This window comes from Larimichthys crocea, chromosome XII (assembly GCF_000972845.2).
Source record: "Larimichthys crocea isolate SSNF chromosome XII, L_crocea_2.0, whole genome shotgun sequence".
Classification (NCBI taxonomy): domain Eukaryota; kingdom Metazoa; phylum Chordata; class Actinopteri; family Sciaenidae; genus Larimichthys; species Larimichthys crocea.
This window is the reverse complement of record NC_040022.1, coordinates 29,377,134-29,400,364: the sequence shown is the minus strand read 5'-3', so window position 1 is coordinate 29,400,364 and position 23,231 is coordinate 29,377,134. Positions and strand designations below refer to the sequence as shown.

The 23,231-nt window shown below is 45.8% G+C and overlaps 1 protein-coding gene across 4 annotated transcripts; it reads left to right on the top strand.

Annotated features, from left to right (window-relative positions):
* The first annotated feature begins 670 nt into the window (after positions 1-670).
* med25 (mediator complex subunit 25) lies at positions 671-18,272 on the top strand. Of its 4 annotated transcripts, none has more exons than XM_019256167.2 (20): positions 671-824; positions 3,467-3,647; positions 3,733-3,778; positions 3,859-3,983; positions 4,067-4,165; positions 4,424-4,544; positions 4,639-4,795; positions 6,306-6,427; positions 6,577-6,652; positions 6,835-7,094; positions 8,726-8,827; positions 11,382-11,467; positions 11,561-11,618; positions 11,697-11,804; positions 12,381-12,557; positions 15,686-15,799; positions 15,992-16,063; positions 16,560-16,730; positions 16,840-16,960; positions 17,976-18,272. In XM_019256167.2, exons 2-20 carry the CDS (start codon positions 3,502-3,504, stop codon positions 18,077-18,079), a joined length of 2,265 nt encoding a protein of 754 aa, XP_019111712.2. In that variant the 5' UTR covers positions 671-824; positions 3,467-3,501; the 3' UTR covers positions 18,080-18,272. The 4 variants fall into 4 exon arrangements, with proteins under 4 accessions (XP_019111712.2, XP_019111716.2, XP_027141384.1 ...); XM_019256171.2 differs by having other exon boundaries at positions 15,689-15,799; positions 17,976-18,112; XM_027285583.1 differs by lacking the exon at positions 15,992-16,063 and having other exon boundaries at positions 15,689-15,799; positions 17,976-18,112.
* The last annotated feature ends 4,959 nt before the right edge of the window (positions 18,273-23,231 follow it).

Here is a 23,231-nt window from a genome sequence, read left to right as displayed (position 1 = left end):
CTTTTTTCACTCTGTTTTATTTTGACATGCATTTTAACCCAGACACACACATGCAGTACAAGGTACAAGGGCTCATAGACATGCAAACGTGGAGAGAGATGGTGGAGTGATGGGCAGCCCCCCTGAGAAGCGCCCAGCGAGCGGTTGTGGGGGATCGGTGCCTTGCTCAAGGGCACCTCGGCAGGTGAACTGGCACCTCTCCAGCTACCAGTCCACCTTCCATATTTTTGGTCCATGAGCTACTGCCGCAAAATTGTTCCTACCTCACATGGACATTAATAACAAATTAAAGTATTTTCACATCTCACTACCTCACCATGGTGTTATACTGTTGTTGTTTTTCTATTTATTGTATATACTTTTTCTTAAATTTAAATTTGCCTTTACTTTTTATATTTTATGTTCTATATATATGTATATATATATTTTTTATTTTATTTTATATTTATTTTATTTTATATATTATTTTATATTTGGATATTGGGCTGCTCCGGGACCAGGGGAAACCAATTTCGTTTCATCCCATGTTTACATGTGTTGTAATGACAAATAAAACTCCTTGAATCCTTGAATCCTTGAATCCTTGAATCCTTGAAAGCTGTTGTTGTGTTTCGAGCTGTAGGGGGCAGCACACCACACCTGATACAGAACAGACGCATGTGACGTCACGCGTCGTGGGCGGGGCCTGCGTGCGTCACTTCCGTCAAAACTACAACAAACGCCGTGTGACGCGGGCTCCGAGCTAACTCACGCCGCCTTTATTTACGGTTTATTCCGGTTTCACGGACCCGCCACGCTTCAACCGGCAGCTGCGTAACCACCAGGTGAGTCCAGGTGACCGCGCGGCCTCACAGCTGAGAGGTAGCTCAGGTTATTTTCACTGTTTTTAAGCAGTGACGTCTGTGCTACATGCGCAGCTAGCTCAGGATGGAAACTCCTGACAGCAGCTGATCGCGGAGCAGCTTTCGGTTTCGGTACACACCGACTTTACCGGATCCGGACTCAGACACAGGCTGATGACTGAAGGCTGAGGAGCTCGGGTCGTTTCAGCTGATCATAATGAAGCCTGTCAGCATCATTTAGTCTCTTTGAGGCGGGAAACAAACCTGTTTACATCAAAACTTCAGATCTCAGATCAGCTGTTTGTCTCCTGGATGCAAACTGTGACAATCAGAGACTTTTATTCACATGTGTGATGCTTTTTCTGTGGATAGAATCAGAAATACTTCATGGGAAATAGTTTCTGTTAAGTGAGATAGTAAGTGATGGCAAAAAAAACAAAACTTTAACACTGTACACCTGTTCAGTATCCTGTTTTAACACTATATACACGTGTATATGTGTGATAGAAGAGTTTTCAGGTGAGGTCTAGAGACAGGAGGCAGAGCTGGAAGTAGCAGAGATGAAGATGCTGAGGTTCAGGATCAGGAATGAGTCCATCAGAGGGACGGCACATGTCCAGAGGTGTTTGGAGATAAAGTCAGAGAGAGGCCAGACTGAGACGGTTCGGACATCAAATCAAATCAAATCAAATCAATTTTATTTGTATAGCCCAAAGTACATTTTCCTCAGAGGGCTTTACAATCTGTACAGGGAGTGACACCCTCTGTCCTTAGACCCTCGGTTCGAGTGAGGAAAAACTTGCCCACAAAAAAAAAAGGTGGAAGAAACCTCAGGAAGAGCCACAGAGGAGGGATCCCTCTCCCAGGACGGACAGACGTGCAATAGAACAAATCAACACAAACATATTGTACGATTACAATAACTGACGAAATGACAATGAATCACAATAAATGATAAAAATGATTACAGTAACAGATATGGTAGTAATAATGCGTAGTGGACGTCGTGCAGGATCACAGCAGCAGCCACGATCCACGAGACATGTCCAGAGGAGAGATGGTTATAATGAAACATCTACTGATGCTTAGCTGGGGCACATCATCAGTGAGTGACCTGCGATCATTGAGTGTTTCGGGCCTTTCGAAACATCAGACACCCTCTCTCAGGTTCATGACGCCTCAGCAGCATTTAACCACGGATCCGCTCTCTTCATCCAGAGCCACCTCGAGGCTTTCTCTGCTGCCTCTGTGTTGTTCCGGATGGCCCTTCGACTTTTCTCTCCTGTGATGCCCAATGCAGTGTCGGCTGTCGGGCAAAGCCTCTGCACCCTACCTCCACAGGCCAACACCTAGCCTTCCAGCCTCGTCTGTGGCAGTCGCTGACTAGGCCGTCATATTTCCCTCCTCCATTCGCTCTTCCCATGGCACAGTGAGCTCCAGCATGACGACGCTCTTTGTTGCCTCTGACACCAAAACGATGTCAGGTCTGAGGGTGGTCTTAGCAACGTGGCTGCCCAAGTCCACTGACAGCTGCCAGTCCTGTGCAGTGTTGAGAAGCCCTGATGTTGCTCTTGATGTTGTACTTAGCTTCTCCCCAGCTCTGACAAAAGTTGATGGCTCTCTTTGTGGGTTTTGACCTCAGACAGCTGGTGATGCCACTATAGACGCTTTCTGCGATGGTCTCGAGCACCTGGTCGTGAGTGTAGTGAATATATGTTGGTAGAAGGATGCTGAGTTTTGAACTGCCAGACAGGAGGAGGCCTAGAGGAAGACCAAAGAGGAGGTTTCATGGATGCAGTGAAAGAGGACATGAAGGTAGTTAGATGCAGAAGACAGGGTTAGATGGAGGCAACTGAAGAAGAAGATACACATGTATAAATAACAGTTGAATAAAATGCAGAATGTAAATCTAAAACCTTCTAAAGAGTTTAGTCTTTGTGAGACTGTACAGAGAATACACTGATTGTTAAAGTGCTGTACGCATGCTTATGTATCGCACAAGCCGGTTCAACAGCTCGTCTGTTATTCTGAGTTGTACAGACTGATGCTCACAGGGAGGACAGACGTCCTGTCCTTGTGTCTCTCTGTGGAGTCTGTCCAGCATCTCATGGACTGGGTGGGAGTCGTAGTCCAAGACAGCCCGACACCTTTTAGACGGCGTCCTCCTTTTAGCGAGTCCATCTGCACCCGCACAACATCACCGGCCTTAGGAAGGAATGAATTATGAATTTTCTCTCTTTAGTACTGCTCGAGTGCCTGTTTTCATAAAAACTTTAACTTTTATAGCAGCTTGTCATCGCTGTTTGTCTCCTGAATGCATACTGTGAGAATCAGAGAGGTGTGGATGCTAAAACTGAACTTTTATTCACATGTGTGATGCTTTTTCTGTGGATAATATTATGAAAAGAGAAAAGCGAGGTCTCATTTCAGCTTGTGTCCTTCTCCGTGTAGCAAATAATGACACCTATCACCGTTAAATTGTAGATTTCCGATGCTGGAAGTTGTACTGACAGCTGCTGTTGTGTTTCTTTGCACCTGAGTTCAGAGCTTTAAACTTGGGAAGTGGTTTTAGTCGCTCTGGTTGTCTCTTGCCTTGGTGATAACAGATCCCTCTCTTCATGCAGGTCTCTTCAGTCGGACCGGATGATAAGTGGCCTCCATGGTGGCAGGTTCGTTGCTCATGGAACCGTCCGCTAAGCCTGGGAACAACCAGGTGGCTGATGTGGTGTTTGTCATCGAGGGGACGGCAAACCTCGGACCGTACTTTGAATCACTGAGGAAAAATTACATACTTCCAGCTATAGAGTAAGAGCGCTTAAACACTCCGAGTCATTATTCCTTTATTATTCACGTCGTCGTTCTAAATTCTTCTTTGTTTTTTTTACCACAGATATTTCAATGGAGGGCCGCCAGCAGAAACAGATTTTGGTGGAGATGTGAGTGTTTCTTTGTCGGTGCTTTTTTTTAAGGATAACTGCTTGTTCTATGATATAAATATTCCCGTTTTTCTGTCTAGTACGGAGGGACGCAGTACGGCCTTGTGGTCTTCAACACAGTGGACTGTGCTCCTGAGTCGTACGTCCAGTGTCACGCACCGACCAGCTCTGCCTTCGAGTTTGTCTCGTGGATCGACAACATCCAGTAAAGCGTGATCAGAGAGTCGACATTCTTGTGGTTTCGCAGTGACTTGTTTTTTCATTGCAAATCTTTTTCGTCTCACGCAGGTTCATGGGAGGTGGAGCAGAAAGCTGTAGTTTAATCGCAGAGGGGCTTTCCGTGGCCTTGCAGCTCTTTGATGACTTTAAAAAGATGAGGGAGCAAATGTAAGTCTTTGTTTCAACACTGATCCCTCGTTCTTTTTCGAAGTATAATCACTGAACACCAACTGAGCAATCTGCTGTCTGTTCTAAAGTGTGAGAGTGATCAGGGTTTTTTGCTTGTTAACACCAAAGTACTGACTGAAACCACTGTCTGATGTCGACCTACAAACTGCCACACGTCTGTGGGCAGTAAACGAAATATCCTCCAAATCCTCAAAGAGTCATTCACTCCGTCGCTCTCACTCTTTCTACCTTTCTCAGAGGTCAAACCCACAAAGTGTGTGTGCTGCTGTGTAACTCTCCTCCATACCTCCTTCCTGCCGTGGAGAGTGTCAGCTACACCGGCTGCACGGCGGACAGCTTGGTCAAAATCATCAGAGACGTGAGTTACTGTCGCTGACGTCGTCTCCATGATTATTAGATATTTGTTTAGTTTATCAGACAGATGAATATTTTTGTGTTTTCGTGTCTCTCAGAGAGGAATTCACTTCTCTGTGGTGGCTCCTCGGAAGCTTCCCGCACTGAGGGCTCTGTACGAGCGAGCGTCTCCAGTAGGAGGTGTGGTTGAACCCCATCCAGACTACAGTCAAGACCCTTTCCACATGGTCCTGGTCAGAGGCATCTCGCTTCCTGGTGAGAATCATTTAACACCTCGTGTGTGTGTGTGTGTGTTTCTTCTGAAAGAAATATGATCGTATCAGCCTGGGAGTATAATTTTAACAATATTTACTGCGTGATTGTTTTTGTTTTTTTACCCTGAATCTATGAATGAGCAGATTGTTTTGTGGTTCACAGGTAAGACAGTTGATCCCTTTTATTAATGCTGGTACAAATAAACAGATTCACTGTTTCACAACCCACAACTTAATCTTTTTAAATGCTCCTGATAAAAATCGGTGCTTGCCATCGTTTAACATCGGCTGAAGTGTCAAGCTGGTGCAGAAAGTCGGATATCAAGTAGCTACAGAGTAAAAAAAACAAAGCTAATGTGGAAATATGTTTTGAACTTGCATCCTGTCTAAATGAAAGCTAATGTCGCTCTCCGTCTGCAGGTGTAACAGACTTTAAACTTTAGTGATAGAATCTACTCCTCTGTATTCAATTTGACTGAATTCTCTTTGAATTCTGTTTATGTAGCTGGTTTTTAGATCCCGGATGGCTGGAATAATGCAGATTCAAACATTTCTACTCAAGCATTTTGTAACTTTTGTTTTGAAAAGTGCTCAATAAAGAAATCTTAACTTGGAGGCAGGGATGGACCGAGACCTTCTCAGACAGAATGCTCATACAGGATGGCATTAAACATATTTTATATGTCGAAACATGCAGAAAAGTATAGAACAACAAAGAGCTGGGTTAGTTTTCTGCAGAGTAACTGAGTAACGAGTTCATCTTCTGTTTCATCAGGAACATATTCTGTCCTGTCTCCCCCGTCACTCTTCTAATAGTGAAAGATTTTCCTCTTTGTGTGTCGCTCTTCCCATCACGGCAGTTTTGTTGGTCATCTCAACCTCGGGGTAAAATGACCTACGGGATAAACATGCTGTGCCTGTGCAGCCTGTGTGCAGCTCAGTGTTCTGGGTAAACAGGACAGAGTTTGTTATTCCATACTCAAGAATATACACTATATATACTGTTGTTGAATTCTGCAGCTTCCCAGTTGCAGTGGCTTCTTATCTCCAGACACACTTTTGATCGGATGTTACACTACGTTTTTTTTTAACGTCATTATCTCTCTCCGTGTATCTTCATCTTTTTTTCTTGGCATTGTTCTTCGAGGTGCCTCCTCCTGCAGCAGAAGACTTTCCTCCAGCTTTAATTGCATCCGTACGAACATATCGGTAGTTGTACAGATACTGGTTGCTAATTTCACTGCCGAGTTATTTAAGAAATTCACACAATTCCTCTGTAAGAAGACGTGATTGATCTTTAGAAGTCATTCTTTAGTTTGTTGTAGCTACAGCAGGCGTAAATAAAGACTTTTTCAGCTCTTCCTAATGGTCCCTCCTACACTTTTCTGCGAGTAGGAGTGAATTCTTTGGTAAATATGTCTTCACCTACACTTTTAGCCCAGTGGGACTTCTTAAATTTACATCCCAGCACTGTGTAAAACCTCTAAGCTCATCCCACTGTCTGTCTCCAGTTTCTTTAGGTGGACCTGGGCCGCTCAAACCTGTCCTCCCTCCTCAGCCGCTGCCTGTCACTCAGCCTCACGGTGGAGCTCCACAGCCCCCTCCGCCCATTAACACAAACCACCCTTATCAGGTAATGGGCAAGCAGCCACACAGCGTAAGGCTGCCTGGAGACTAATTCCTGCCGCTTGCTTTTTGGCTCAGTTTCAGACACTGGTGTTTATGTTCCTTCCCTAAAACGTTTTATCCGGCATTGTCTTCCTTTAATCTGCTTGCTGACAGAATCCGGCCCCCATGACTGCTGCTCTGGCGGCTGCACAGATGGCCGTGGAGGCAGCCAACAACCAGAAGAGTCGCTGTGAGTTACCAGTGGACTGTGTGGGCCTTTGTGAACAATTTCTGTTAGCTGAGCTTTTAGTCTCTGCATACTGTATGTGTGCCTGTGTTACAGTAACGCGGAAAACATTTTCAAGAAAGCAAAGAATAAGTCTAAAGGTCGGAATGACTTTTATTAAAAGTGATATCTCTTCTTTCATCCAGTTCCAGGGTTGGTCAATCCAGGTCCTCCGTTCACCGGTCAGCCAACCATCCCGTCGGTCCCCGGGGTGAAGCACAATCAGCCCAGCATATCAACAGTCACCACAGCGACACAGCCCATGATGCCGCAGCAACCAGTTGCCCCCAATCCTCAGCAGCCAGTCCCGCCCCCGGGACAGCCCGTGCCCAATCAGCAGCCGCAGCCACAGCCGCAACCGCCGCCTCAGCCGCAACCCACGGCGCCTTCGGCACAGCCAAACATGGTGAGTTATGATAACCTGGATAAAAGCAGTAACACCTGTACGGTCTGGGTTTGTTTTGGCCATTTTAATAGACTGACAGTAAAGCTGTGGATGGAGCCGGAACTTAATGAACTTAATGTGTATCAGTCGTCAGAATTTAAAGGAACATTTCAGTGTTTTGGTGATTTAGAGTAGAGGATTGACCGTATATGACACTAACATGAGGCCAGCAGCTGCTTATCTTACCATAAAGACTTCTACAGATTTAATGGTGCTGAAATTAATTTCCCCAAATATTTGTTGTAACTATTCTTTCAGCAACTATTCTGCAGCAGATCATTATCTTTCAGCTTTAAGTATGAGCTAACTGAAAATAAAAACAATTAAGATGATAGCTCATTAACAATTTATTGAATTTAATGGTCCAAGCCGACCCAGAGCCGGTCGCAGCACACCGCCGCGGAGGAAATGCGCCCGGTGGGGGCCGGCCAGAGCCGGGGAGAGGTCCCACGAGGGGATCCCCCCGCACCGTGCGGCCGTCCCTGCCCCGCCGAGTTGAATCCCCCGGGCAGACTGCGCGGAAGTTGCTGGAAAATCGCGGTGATTGGTTAAAATTGCAACAGCCCCCCCCCCCCCCCCCCCCCCCCCCCCCCCCCCCCCCCCCCCCCCCCCCCCCCCCCCCCCCCCCCCCCCCCCCCCCTGCCCTGAATTCACGGGGGTTCACTAAAGTTGCGTTGAAGTTGCAAATCGCAACATCGCGAATTCCTGGAGGGTCTGTGTTATGGTATCATTTACAGTACAGTCAGGCCTGACGCCGATTACCACTACTGCGCATGTGCGTAGGGGTGACGACTAAATTAGTAGTCGACGATTTTGTTCGTCGACTAATCGTGGCAGCCCTAGTGGCATGTTGAAGGAGCTGCAGGCGAGCTAGAGAAGTCTCTTCCCACATGAAGAGAGCTACAGCAGTCGAGACGTAATAATAATAATAATAAAAACACGTCAGGAACAGTCAAAATAGTGAAAGATGACACCCACATCGATGGGAGGCCGACCACACGAGTCATTAGCCTGTGCCTGAATCCTTTAATAGATTTCTTTATGTTTGTTCGCAGACGACATTCTGCTGAGTTTGAGTAACTCACAGCACTCGATGTGCTATTCTCACCCCCCTGTAAACACCATCAATGTTTAAATCATATTGATATTTTCAAATGTAAGTGGCCGACTCAAGTTAGGAATCAGAGAACTTTAATTTGTGATGCGGCAGCAGCAGCAGCAGCCTCGAGCTGAGTTTGCAGACTAACACAGTGTCTGAAGTGTAATATCAGAATGAATTTTAAATGTTGGTACTACTAACAGATGAAAACCAGACGATGTTCCCTTTTCCCGAGAAAACCACTGTGTGTGTAGTACAGTCATTGTTTTCCACTTCATTCATTCATTCCTCTCTCTAATAGTTCAGCAAACTTCTGTTAATATAGATTCAAACTGAGCCAAATCTAACATTTAACGATGTTCCAGGTCTTCAGAAGTACATTTTATATTATGAAGTTAATGAAAATCATCTATTAGTCTGTTTTCTCCTTTTTAAATTGACAAAAACTCTCAGATTTCTGAACATGTGACCCTCTCTCTCTTCTGTTTGACAGCCTGGTGTGTCCGGAGGTCAAGGCGGCGCAAATCAAATTGGACAGCCTCAAGGTGTGGCCAATAAGATCGTAGCATGGACCGGCGTTCTGGAGTGGCAAGAGGTAACACTCTGAACTTTGAACGAAGCTGTGAACTGAAGCAGCCTTAGAAACGTTTAACAGTGTCGTGTTGCTGAAGTGGAATTAGAATCAAACATCTGAACGTTAAGTCACGACAAAATGAACAAATCAGCATTGAGAATTCAAACTCAGCGTTCCAGAGAAGCCCCCAAACATCGGCTGCTGCCCCCAGAGGCTAAATCATCGTGACATCATAGCCGATGTTGATATTTGATATTTACTGCACAGATATAAGAGACTGAGTATTTCCCAAAATATTTCTACTATAACTTGGCTGCTCTGATATCTCAGCTGTCTGTGTTAGACCGATCGCCTCGGGCCGATCACTGTGGCACGTCTTAATAACCACCTGTCATTGATCACTCTGCAGTGTGATTAATTGCGCATCATTTTACCGTCCTACTACTATTTGTTCAGCTCAAGGTCAAATCGATCGGGTTTACAGTTCCAGTGCTGAGCCTGGGAAATGGATGTTAATGGCTTTTATGCGACACTCACGAGGCCTTCGAGTGTTTGTGTTCGGTGGACGGACTCCGATCAATCGTCTCTATCGACTACAGTCACATCCTCCCCCTCTTGTGTTTGTCAAAATTATCTAAGTCAGTTAAATGGACAGGAATGAGAGTGGGCAGCTCAGGAAACTCTCAATCTAAAAGTCTGAGTGGGCAGATTAGGAGCACAAAACATTTTCCTGCCAGCTGCCCATTTCCCTCCTCCTTGTTCACTCATTAGGCTTTCAACTCCGTAAGTGATTCTCTCCTGGAGTAATCTGTAATGTGGAGCAGAATTACACCACAGACACTAAAACTCGTTTCAAGAAATAGTTGTTGATAAAAACTCTCCCGGGGGGGATGCCAGCACGCTTGGCTCGAGTCTCCTCCGAGTAGAGTGTTATCAATATCGCCGTGTTTTGGCGGAATTTCAATCAGTTAATTCCTGAAAGCTTCGGTTGTGTAGAAACGTCGGGGAAAGTCTCCAGAAGGGTTCTGCTAACATACTATTTTTTAAACCCAGCACTAATTTAAGGTGGATCCTGTTTGAACGGGATTGTTTTATTACTCCGGCTCCCTTTCATTGCTGCTTTAGCAAACCCTGGAAATAAATGACCCATTTGTCTGCAGAGAAAGCCCAGCACAATACATTTGTAATGGACCGCACGGGGACTACAGTAGGCCTGACTAATATGTGATTGATTGATCATTGATCTCGTATCGATGGGCTGAAGATGAAGAGTGCTGGCTTCCCCCGGCGGGATTGCTGTATTGATGCGCTTTAGAAAGTAGATCTCGACATTTCGCTAAAGAACGGGTTATCTGCCGGTCTTTACAAGTCCATCCATCCGTCCGTTTTTTAATTGCTTGTCCTGATTGGGGTCACGGTGCCAAAAGGGCGAGCGGGTCTGCCCACATCTGCTTTTCCTCAGCACTATTCTCCGACCGCTCCAAGGACAGCTGGAAGACGAAATCCCCCCAGCAGTTCCCAGAAAGGAGGCGGCAACTATCAAACTACCCGACCCCCCTCACTTGGTTCTTCTTCAACTTTTATTGAGCAAATCGAGCTCGTTCCTTGATGTCAAGCTCTCAGTCCATGAACAGTAGAGGTGACAGTGAGTCCAGTGCTCTCATTGAACATGCTTTCAATGCCAACAGCAGTTTCAGAGGTAGTGTGCTCAATGAAGAGTAGCACATAATCCAGCAGAGCAGCTGTGGACGTGAACAATCACAGTAAGTGAGATCCTCCTGGATCTTTTCTGCCATGCTTAAGGACCGTGGGATTACTGTAAATAACTCAGAATGAACTTCTCCGTCGTTCTTATCTCACAGTGAAATTGTTAATAACTTCCACCTCCTGTCAATCCTGCCGCCGCTCTCTCTCCAGGAGTTTAATCGGTACCAATTGATCGCAACGGCGGCCCGTGCACCCCGTAATCAGACAGCATGTATCCAGATTTAATAAACACGTGTTGACGAAAGTCTGAAATTCCGGCCCGTTGAATGAGTCATGAAAGAGTGAAAGACGTTGGCCGGCATCGCTCCTGAATCTCCTCTCCGGCACGTCGGTGTAGGCTGCGATGAAGAGCACGCAGTCTTTTTTACAAATGTGGAGGTGTGAACGATCTAAAAATATTCATGTGTGAACTAGTTTGTTTTCACCACGCATTGTCTGGTTTTCCTCGAGTTTCCTCATGGCCGCTTTAAACTTAAAGGTGGTCTGAGTGATGCTCTGCTGTGGCGTTACTCGCTGAAACACAACAAGTTTATCCTCGAGGTCCAACAGACACATCAGGTGCATTTTCTCCAATGTTTTTTGGATGTTGCGACATGCCAGCTACCAGTAAATTGCTTGGCTGCCTTTAGTTCTTCTAGTTTCTTCTGATTTACCCTCTAGCTTTGAACCTGAGCCCGCTGCAGCCTCTGATAGACAGTAATGTTGACGAATGTAGACGTTCGAGCAAACTCTAGAGACGTTAGTGCAGTTCAAGATCGGTAAAACAATATGCAAACATATTTTCACGTCACTCTCTCTCTCCCCGCAGAAGCCCAAAGCCTCTTCGATGGACTCGACGACCAAACTGACGCGCTCTCTGCCGTGTCAGGTGCACGTTAACCAGGGGGAAAATCTGTGAGTGGCCCAATCGAACGCCACGCTTCATCTGTGACGAAGAGCGAGTGTGTTTTGTGTGCTCACAGTTTGCCGTCGTGTCTTTTTGAACAGGAACACAGACCAGTGGCCACAGAAGCTCATCATGCAGCTGATTCCACAGCAGCTACTGGTGAGAACATTTAGTGAGCAGCAGAGATTTGTTCATGAACGATGCCTGACTGAATCCTCTTTCTTGCTGTTCCCTTAGACGACCTTAGGTCACCTCTTCAGAAACTCTCGAATGGTTCAGTTTCTCTTCACCAACAAAGACGTGGAGTCGCTGAAAGGCTTGTACCGCATCATGACCAACGGTTTTGTAAGTCTGACTAAAATCTGTCTTCCCTCCGTGTCCCCGGTCTTATCCATCATTCAGCACACCTCAATACATTTTCCATGAGTGGCAGCTGAGTGCAGGTCCCACCTCTGTCCGGTAGTTGGACTGAACAGGGAGCTGCAGTTGCAGTGTTGTGGTGGAGACACTAGAGGGGGTTCCAGGCCATACATTAAGTCACTTTGAAGTGAGATAACATTATTTTAGACGTGCCACGCCAACAACAAAAGTTCAATTGTCGAGTTTCGAACCAGGAGGCTAGCATAATGACAGGGCTTTTGTCAGTGTAGTGCATTGTTAATCAGTTAATAGCACTGTGAATTAGCAGAGGCATTGATAGTGTTGAGTCCAGCTGAGCTCTGCTGCTTTGCCTGGATTTGATTTACAGCCCAGGGAAAGCACATTATGAATTAAGTTAATGCCATTTGCATTCGATTTATAAAACCGATATGTTTGATTGGGCAAAGGAGCCCAGACGTGGGTTACGTCCCCAAGCCAGATCACATCCTATAATTACGCCCGCGTCCAGGTCTTAATCTGCCCCGTGACTCTCTCCTGCAGGCGGGCTGCGTCCACTTCCCCCACACCACCTCGCCCTGTGAGGTGCGGGTGCTGATGCTGCTCTACTCGTCCAAGAAGAGAATATTCATGGGACTCATCCCCAACGACCAGAGCGGCTTCGTCAACGGCATCCGGCAAGTCATCACCAACCACAAGCAGGTCCAGCAGCACAGAGCGGTGAGTGGGGAGGCGGTGGGAGGAAGAGGGGACGGTTTCAGTGTGGAGTGGGTAGACCAAAAGGAGGTGATAATGAGAAGGCATTATCGAGGAGCGCCAGGGAATTGAGGTGCATTGTTTACGGCGTTAAGGTGCATTGTTATTGACATTTCATTTAGCGGGCGCCGTGTCTTCACAGCAGACACTGACGCCGCTGCAACACGTTCATAACATGAACCTCAACACTGTGCACTGACTATGTTAAATATACCAGCTTTTCTTTATACACTTTTAATGTTCAGCTTTAGTTTTTATTGATAAGAGAGGTGTTTATTAAATGATGTTTGAGCTTAGAGGTCATATTTAGAAAGACGTCACCAAAAACTGAAAGTTAGAAACTTTCAAAATGTTGAATTTTTGGGCTGAACTGTTGAATTAATGCAACAGATTGGAGAGGTGTCATCCTCCAGTCATCTGTCTGCTGATTGGTGATTCATTAATGATAGCGAGTGATTCATTAAAAACTAAAACTTGCAGCTTAAATGTGAAATTCTGTGTTTGTTTGTTTTTTTCTATGATGGTGATCAGAATATTTTTGAGTTTGGAATCATTAGTACAGAAAATGTTTCTGTAACCAGTAAACATCATCAGGGCACAAAGAGACACAACGACACCAGTTAACCTGTGAAGTTTGTTTGGACTGTGGGAGGAAAGGCCGAGGTTCATGCACCAACCCGATGTCCTGATTATCTGATCGCAGCCTCAGACCTCTCACACCTGTCCTGGTGATGTCATGTGATACATATATCACATGTTGTTGATGATGTTTCATTGTAGGCAGAAGAAAGTTGTGAGCTTCAGTTTTAAAACGAAGCACAGCTCGGGGCAGATATGAATTTTTCAGTCCGGGCAGCCCAGATGTTCTGAACATCACATGAGACGAGCTGCAGGAGAAGCGACGGAACGTTTAGGGACCGGATGAGGAACTCTGGACCCGAGGCCCCTCCCTCCTCCTTCTCTCCATCCTCTCCGCTGTAGGTGGACCGAGTTCATCTCGTCCACATGACATGAAAACTTCACTTTTCCTCTCTGCTCATCTTCATCCCTGGAGACAGGCTGATTTAAAATGTGTCCTCTGGATTAGCTGTCTTTTCCATCACTGTGTGTGTGTGTGTGTGTGTGTGTGTGTGTGTGTGTGTGTGTCATAGCTCTGAAACAATGTAGCATCCAGCAGTGTGTCTCCATTCAGCCTGTTGTCAGGTTTACATGAGTTCGATTACATTTCTCCTCCTCCTTGCGTTTGTCTACTCACCCCGATAATTTTATGTCTTTGCAAAAACAACGTCGGCCCTATATGTAACTTGTGTGTGTGTGTGTGTGTGTGTGTGTGTGTGTGTGTGTGTAAGCATGAAGGCAGAAGACATGAAATTGTAATGAAGATTTTTCTTTTCCTGCCTCTTGTGTATCATCACACATTCAGTGCTGCATTGCTAATAGGGAAGCGCTACAGCAATCTTAACGTAATTAAAATTTCAATTTGGACCAGTAGCTAAGGTTTCTCTGTGCAAAGCCCCGGAGTGGCATTCTTCTTCGGGAGAAAGATTGCAGTGTGTGTGTGTTTCTGTTTACAGCCAGACAAAAAATTTAATATTTTTCCCTGGAAAAAAAAACAAAAAAACCTGATGCAGGCCCTAAATCGTGATCCGGGATTTTACAGGTTACTGGGTTAAAGACAGGAGATAAATCACCGCGCGGAGACGAGAGGAAGAGGCAGTTGGTTTTGTAAATCTGTGTGCTGCTCGGTCAGAAAACAACGCCACGCGTTCGCACAGTCCCTGGGTGATTTGTCCAGATTCAGGAAGATGGAGATGGATGGGTGGAGGTGTTTTTCCATCACTTCTTTAGTTAATAATTTGTGCCCAGAGGAGGGATGAACACACACTTCATCCCTCCTCGCCCTCGCCCCTCGCCGCGCAGACACACAAAGCCATCTCAGCCTTTTTAAGCAGTTATATTTGTCTTGTCCGATTCCTTTTTTTGTTTTTTAAGTGCAAAGCTGTGCAAAAAAATGTAAAACAGAGTCAGAGTTCTAAGTGTTAGGATGTATCACCGACCTACCTTCCAGGTGTGTTTCCAGACTCTGTTAGCAGGTGAAGCAGCAGCAGCAACAGGTCGCTCCCTCCCTCCCTCCCTCTCTCTTTTTACTCGGATGGATACTGTGTACGACTTTTCGCTCCAGACTTTGCTGACGGCTTTTTAGTCATCAAGTTTCGAGGTTTGTTTTAAACCGTCAAATCCGAAATAGCAAACACCTCGGCAGGTGGTGCACGGAGTCACATCTCCGCCCCGGCGTGTCCGTGTTTGTGTTTGCACGCTCGTGAACAAAGAGAAGGGGAATGTTTGGTTTCAGCCTCAACGCTCTCAAAGTTGTTGGCACGGCAAACATCCGTTACAAGAGGAAAATATGTTGACTGAAAGATTGTAGATCATAGATTCATTATGACAGAATTTATTCATTTATGTCAGATCGATTTGTCACGGAACACGTCTTTGCAGAAAACTGAAGATCGTCACTCACATTAAAACTGCTGCAAAGGCTTAGTCTGGACTTTTTAAATACTTGAAATGTAGCGTACACTCGGGGTGATATTGACTTTTTTAGGTTGCTGAGGTTCGCTGCCTTCTTCCACAGCAATGCATTACTCAGCCTCAGTGCTCGTCCTGTCTGCTTCTCCGATCTGTGGGCGTGCCGGCAGCGTCTCCTGTAAGAGTACACTGACTTTAAAGAACCTCGTACAACTTCAAATAACCTGGACTGCCTCTTTTTTTTTTTTTAAAGAAGGAACTCCTTGGAGCCGGTTTGAGGAAGAACAATTCCAGCCTCCAGCTTTCACTGTTTAAACTCTTTGTCAACATATACAGTACAAACAGAGATTTACGTACACAGTGAACAATGGTGACACATTAAAGAACCTCAAATAACATTCAGTGTTGGTAAGTCGCTCTGTTTGTGAGGAGCAGTGTGTGTGTGTGTGTGTGCCGGGAAACTTTAAGGTGTTAACGCGTGTAGAGGTGAAGCGGCGTTTCGAGTCCACAAATAAACCTGACGAAATGTTCCTCTTGACTTATTTCTGTCTGTTTCCATGCAGCAGCTGGGCGGTGGAGGAGGTCCGATGCAGCCTGGTCAGGTCGCCCCCAACCAGAACTTCCTTAACAGGCCCCCTGGCCCCATCCCCGTCTCCCACGGCAACGTCCAGCAGCAGGTAAATGAACCCACACTGCGCTGGCATGTCTGTTCCTCCCTCTCTCTCTCACACACACACACACTGCCTGTTGTTGACACCTTTACTGCTCCCGCGTGCCCGCTGATTTCCGCATGCCTGATTGGTAACCCTCTCCTCCACTGTCCCCCCCTTTTTTTACTCCTCCTTCTCTCTGATCTGTCCTGTGTCCAGTCTGTGGTGGTGGGCATGCCCCCTGTTAGTCAGGTCTCTATGATGGAGGAGCAGCAGAGGCAGAACAACATGGTGAGACCTGCGGTAACATACAAGGGTATCAAACTTCAAATATAAGAGCTTTAAAGGAACATAACATCACCGTTTTTTATCTTTTTGCTGCGTAGATTAGCACGCAACACATTTTCCAAGTCAGAAATAAATATAGATATGATATTTCAGTCAGTTCCTGTCAGGTACAAACACACACACACTGTCGCTCACATCTCACTGCTTAACGTCAGGATGGACAGTTTCCTATCAGCATGTCCGCGCTGAATGTTCCTCTCGCAGCATGGCGTTGGAAAAACAGAATATTTCATATTAACGTGCATGCATACGTTTGTTTTTGTCGAATAGGAGCGAGCATGAGGTGACACAAACATGATGGTTTACATCCACCCTGTTTATTCTAAAACAAATAAACTTCAGCTTCACTCCTTTATTACGTAAAAATGATTTCAGCATCAAGTCAACTCTTAATGCGCTCATTTCCTGTTTTGGTCTTACATCCTAAATCTTCCTTCAGATGACGATGAGAGCAGCCGTACCAGCCAACCAGCAGCCGCCGGTCAGCGGCGCTCCACCCAACCAGGTCGCGCAGAGCGGACAAGCCGCGCCCCAGGGTCCCATCCTCCGCCTGTCAAACCCAGGAGCCAATCCGCAGCTTCGCAGCCTCCTCCTCAGCCAACAGCAGCCAGTAAGAGCGCGACAAGCGAGCGAATCAGCCGCTCAGATAAACGTCTCGTCACTGCTCTTTTTGTGGAGGTTCTAACGCGGCTCTTCTGTCTGTGTCTGTGTCCTCGCAGCAGGGTGGAGTGCCTCACATGTCAGGCATGATGTCTCACCAGGGTTTAGGGCAGCAGTTGGTCCATCCGACACCAGGAGGGGGGGCTCAAATGCAGGGCCAGTGGAGGCAACCCTTGGCAGGTCAGCAAGCGCTCCCCACTGAGGTGGAAGGAGTTCAGAAACATCTGACTGAAGTACACATGAAATTTTCGAATATCGGTCTGGAAATTTACTCCTTACCGATTAATAAAGATGATCTGAAAGATGAAAGATGATATCTGAAAGGACGTGAAGAGTTCTCACGACTAACATCAACACTGAATCTAGAAAAAACTGACAGCTTTAAATTATCACAGACTTATTACAATATTTTTTATTTCAGCTTTTCCAACTCCACACGCAGCCGTCTGTGTCTCAAACTAAAGTTAGATATTCCATCCCAGCGTGTGAACGCTGCCCAAATTTCTATTTGTCAAACTTAACTTTGTGCACATTGATTGAAAAAGTTTGCGGAGCTCCTGGTGCATGTATATATTGATCTGAAGCTTCAACTCTGAAGATTTCCAACGTTAAAAGATTAATTTCCTCGCTCCCGTTCAGACAAACACGAGGTGTAGGCGCTGTAGATGAGTTACAACCAGGGGAGAGCGCAGACTGCTTCGGTCATTGGTTGCCCTTCGTGTTTTGACAGGCGACTCGTACATACTATTATGAAACATTTTCACCTGAACGACACCGGCGGCATCAATCGACTGGAGCGTATTTGGTTTATTTCAAGCGTCGCCTAACTAGCTTGTTCAAAGACAGAAGCAACAGCGTCCACTTCATCTTTGTGTTCAGGTTTGATTTTCTTAGACTTTAAAGTCCCGGATGTTTGAGCTTTGAGGCAGTACATTCATGCACGACATCGACACTTCAAACCTTTCTACACAACGGTAAAATACCTGAATGTTTACCTGTTGTCATGTTGACAAAATAAATGGAAACCGATGGTTCCATGGGAGTTAGATGTGTCCGGAGTTAGGGGCAAACTGCAGACTAAAACTAAAAGAGCTGAAAATATTCAACACTAAGACAGTAACTCTCTGTGGAAGTTTTCAAAGTTGTCAACATACCTGCACTGAGATTCCTTCTCTCTCCACCCGCCCGTGTGCAGGTCAGATCCTGATGTCCGGAGGTCAGAGAGGTGCCGTACCTCAGCCCGGGATGCCGTCAGTCACCAGCGTGATGGAGGACGAAATCCTCATGGACCTCATCTGACGGAGCGGCACAGATTCATGAACAGTGTTTACTTTTCTTTTCTTTTTTTTGCAGCTTGTTTGGACACGTGCATTGAGCCGCTCTGTTGCTTTACTGCGACAAATATTCAACATAATTAAGGAAACGAATCATGAGTAGTTTCTCTTTTTTTTTTTTTTTTGTGGCTCTGAGCAGCTGAAGTTAATTAGGGGCAGACAATGGCAGCATTAGTTTTTCATGTAAATGGTCAAACCGCTAATCCTCCATGCACGCCGGATGGAGCCAAACCGGTGGAAACGGTCAATTATGTTCTGCTTCCCTATCAGCTTCACATCGCATCACTGAAGTCTGAAATATAAATATTATTTCTTTTTTTTTTTTAAAGTGAGATTTGACATTTTTCTGTTAGATTTCTTTTTTTAAAAATATCGATACATTTGTTTTATGAAGATAAAATAAAATGACGGTGCATAGATGACTGATCCTTGCTGTCGATGCGCGCACGTGATGATGGTGATGTCTCCGCGGTCCTGCATCCGACTGTTTGTGAATGCGGTTTAGACTCTTAAGGTGATCGAGCGACTGAAATAGACACAGTATTAGATAGTTCAGTGTCTTTTACTGCCAAATAGTGTCACAGTGTTAATTTTAACTACTCCAATATGTCGTGGAACCATAGAGGGCCCCCCTCGTGCCAAGTAGTCCTACCAGATGGCATCAGTTGGCCATGTTTCCCTTGGCATAACGTACAATCAGGCTGACCGCATGCGCACATGGCAGAGACTCCACGTATAGCCCACAGTCTGCTTTCCAAACGTGCCCTTGCATGCACACACACACACACACACACACACGCACACACACACACACAAACCCTGCACACCAGCAAACGGCGTCCTGTGAGGTACCTGATAGTGACATGTGTGCTGAGGCTGCAGAGCCGAGCCAGAGAAACACACATGAACTTTGTTGAACCTCGCACGCAACGTTCACGCAACATTCACACATCGGTATTTTTTTTTTTCTTTTTACATTTGGACACTGTATACACACACACACACACACACACACACACACACACACACACACACACTCACACACACTCACCAACAGGAAGTGATGTCAGTCCCTGTCACCTGGGAGACAGAGACGGTTGCTAAGATACCGTGACAGTGGGTTCTTGTTTCTGAGCTTTTTTTCCTCCTCAGCCCCGCTTTCACATGGACTCACACAGATAGACACTAGTCCCTCAGTGGCTGCTGTTCATCCCTCCCATCCCTTAATCACTGGCCGGCCCTCTGCGCCCGGCTTAGCCTCACTTTATCTCCCTCCCTCTCTCACTCACTCTCTCTGCAACTCCATCTATCTGCCTCTATCTCACTATTGAGCTATTAGCGCCTGCCCGAGATCATAAGTTTTTCAGTGTCTCTTTTATTAACAGCAGAATTGTTCGCAGGTCCGTACGATGAGCATCAGTGGTAAATAAAACGGGGGCAAAACTGACCTCCAGTTAAGACGACCGTTTGGCCAACGTCCACCGTAATCATTTTTTAAAAATCAATACTTAACGTGTCAGACTTCAGGACTAGCATCGCTTTATGTTTTTCCATATTAACACCCGAGCCTCATCAGTCTGCCGCTGTCCTCTTTGAAGAAAATTCCATTTTATTATCCCACCGTGGGAGCATGTCATGGTGATACTGTAGGTGTGTCCACGTTTTATGACACTTTATAAACCTGTGCTTCTGGCAAAGTGTCCTGATCTGCTCAGGTTTAGCAAACATTTGCATATGAAGGAGGAGAATTCGATTTTACAAAAACTTAAAATCATTATAACATGACGGAGTTTAGAAATTAGGAAACAACACAGGACTTAATGCATGGCAACCTCAATTCACACTTCAGTTCTTATATAATAAATATTACACATGTAGTATTTTCTTTGGTCTAAGACACAAAATATAAAGATGATATTCTTACAGCTATTTTCCATCAAACAGAAAAATATTAACCGCACATCTTCTGAGTTCAAACTAAAGTTAGCTTCACCCGCCTTGTTAACTCATCATACACACGCTTCATTCATGTGATACGCTGCTGCTCATTTTTTGGAGTATAAACTCGACAGGTGGAGAGCTGTTTCAGTTCTCAGCCATTACGAGCCAACATTTCTCTTCAGGACGTGCGTACGGCTGCATAGAGACACTGCAATTGTAATGCAATAGAAACTTTTGGGTTTAGAAATATAGATGTGTGTTTGATTTAACACAGACCGATAACTCGGTTGGGCAGTGTAGCCAGTGTCATTCTCCAGCCATGTCCTCTCTCTTTTCCTGGGGGATTCACAGGAGTCCCCAGACCAGGATGGGTATGAAATCCTGATCTCAAGCTCCAGACATTAATGTCTTAATTTCCCTTATAACCCAAACCCTGACATGCTTAAATTCCTTTAACTTGTGCAGCTACTCACTGAAACAATGTGAGTAGTTTGGAAAACGGGTAGGATCCTGCACAGGGTGCCACCTGAGGAGTCTGTAGTTTTGCTGAGGAACCTTTGACACTCATGGAGCAACCTTCAGGTGGAGAACGTCCTGCTAGATCTGAACCCAAGAGATGTTCTAATTGTGAATCAGTCCATGCTATAACTACCATGCACCAACACGAGGTGTTGGATCAACTTATCTGATCTGCATCCAGTGTCTGCATCACAATGAACAGAGCTGTCCACAGGTCTCCGTCTGGTGGTGGAGTCGGATCAGACAGAACTGGGAATGTCCCTGTTCACGCCCTGGATTATCATGTGGGGATGCTGGGCTGTTCATATGAAGCATCAAAGCCATCTGATATATATCTCTGGGTGTATATTATACACCCAGAGAGAGAGAGAGAGAGGTTACATTTTCTCTATGGATAGCAGGATTTTCAAAGATTCTCTCACAAATATTAAACCTTTGTTTCAATATTACTGTTAAAAACCTGAATTAGAAAAACCAAAAAGCATCGTTGTAACATCGAGAGTGGGGAAAGAGGCTGTGAGGGGAAATTCTGGGTCAAATGACACAAACAAAGCAAATTATACTGAAATAAAGTCGATATTCCACAACTCGCCATATAACTCGATACGTTTGTGAAAGACGGCGTTAAAACAGCTGAAAGCGGTCAGCCTCGTTCTGTCTGTGTGTGTTTTTAAGGATGAAACACAGAAAAAATCTGAATAAATTCCCCGTAATGATGATTTTTATTCTCAGGAGCTGATGTTTGTCTGAAAAGCTCCGCTCCATTCTGCTCCTGTAACTCTCTCCGTGTCTGCAGCTAATGTTCCCTCCACGTACACCTGCATCCTGTAACGCAACAAGTTCAGGTGGAAAAAAAAAATCAGCAAAACAAAAATGTTAGCAAATTTTTGTATGCGTGTCTGCATTTATATACCCAAAACTGATATGTGCGTGTTGATAGACGAGCGACAAACCACTTGACTTACTAATAACTGGAATAAATTATGAACAGAACAGTAGAAAAATCAATCGTATATGATGTGCATTATTATAAAATATCCACTTATGGAAATCACTTACGGACTGTGACAAAATATGTGTCTTTAATATCTCAATATAAAGTTTCAGAGTATGGACATTTCCTCTTCTAAGCCTCATATAGATTTATGACATTTGCATTAAAAAAATATGATTAAAACGCATTAAATGCGCTGATGATTAGCCATTACATCCCCGATTATATCCTTCAATATGAGCAAAGTCAGAGTGCTCTAAAATTAAAAAAGTGCTCCTGCTCCGTGTCGGCTGTTGTCACCACGAGGAGGAAGGAGGCAGTGGACCGGTTTAAGGGCCAGTTAGAGGAGGCTATGGAGGCCAGAGATGAAGATTATACAGGCTGGTGGCAGAAACGCTGCTCAGCATAATGGGGTTTATAGGCCTGGGGGCAGAGTTTGTTTTAACGCCCTGCCGGAGGAGGTGTTGACAGGAGCAGGCGATGGAGGAGAAGCAGGAAGACACAGTCTTATTATTAAGCCTGGCCACACAGACGGGCGGATGTGTTGTGATGGTCATGGTGGTAGATGAGTTTAGCCTGCAACATGGAGAGATTGGGAGGAGGAGGAGGGTGGTGCAGGTCGGAGGGGCGAGTAACACCTAAAATTGGATTTGTCTTCAGGGGGGCTGGTGGTTGAGGTCCACCAGGCCCGGGTGTGGGAAGATCAATGGTGCTATCGGGCCCTTAATGGATGCTGTTGCCAGATAGTGCTGTTTGTGATAAGGGAGGAGTATTGGCTGCGGCGGTGCAGGTACAAGCTTGGTTAACTCTGTGTTTAGAAGAGCTTCTTCTCCCTCTGTAGGTAAGAACACATTGTTTCAGGGTGTGCACAGGCAGAAGCGTCAGAGCATTCAACCCTCGCTTGCTCGTCACGACAGCCCGAATGTTCAATTTGGTATCACACAGGTTGGAATCTCTGCAGCCGGTGGCGTGCTGTTTCACCATCAGATACGGATCAGGGCTCAGTTAGGGCCTCGGGAGGCTGTGGAGAGTTCAGACTTGAGATAGTGTGTGTGTGTGTGTGTGAGGAGAGAGATGCAGGAACAGTAGGAGGCAGGCGGTGTGTTCTCAACACCGCCGGCGTATCTGCCCCACTTCCTCTCACCACGTTGTTCCAGCACAGCACGGCGACGGCAGAAGTTTTCAGGCCCTGGGACCTGAACAGAACCCAGGGCAAACAGAGAGGGAGAGGGAGAGCGCCTGCACGGCTCTCAAACAAATATGCCAGCACAGCATAACACACAGCAACACGAGGCAGAGAGCAGAAATACTAGACGGCATGCTTTCTGTCTTCATACGAGGCGCATTAATCCTCACAGTGGCTCCCATCTTTATTCATTCATCGGCCTGTGGTGTCCACTCAATCAGTCAGTTAAAGGCTGGCCTGAGGAGGAGAGGAGAGGAGAGGAGAGGAGAGGAGGAGAGGAGGTTATACTCCACACTGTACAGCCCGAGCAGACACTGCAGCACAGAGATACAAACAGAGCGGGTTGGGGAGGAAGAGGAGGAAATGTGAGGAAATGGGAAGGGGGGGGTCTTTTAAATAATGAGGCAAGGGAGAGGATGGGGGGGGGGGCAGGAATGGAAAGAAAGAAGGGGGGAGGATGAGACAACTGGAGGTGAA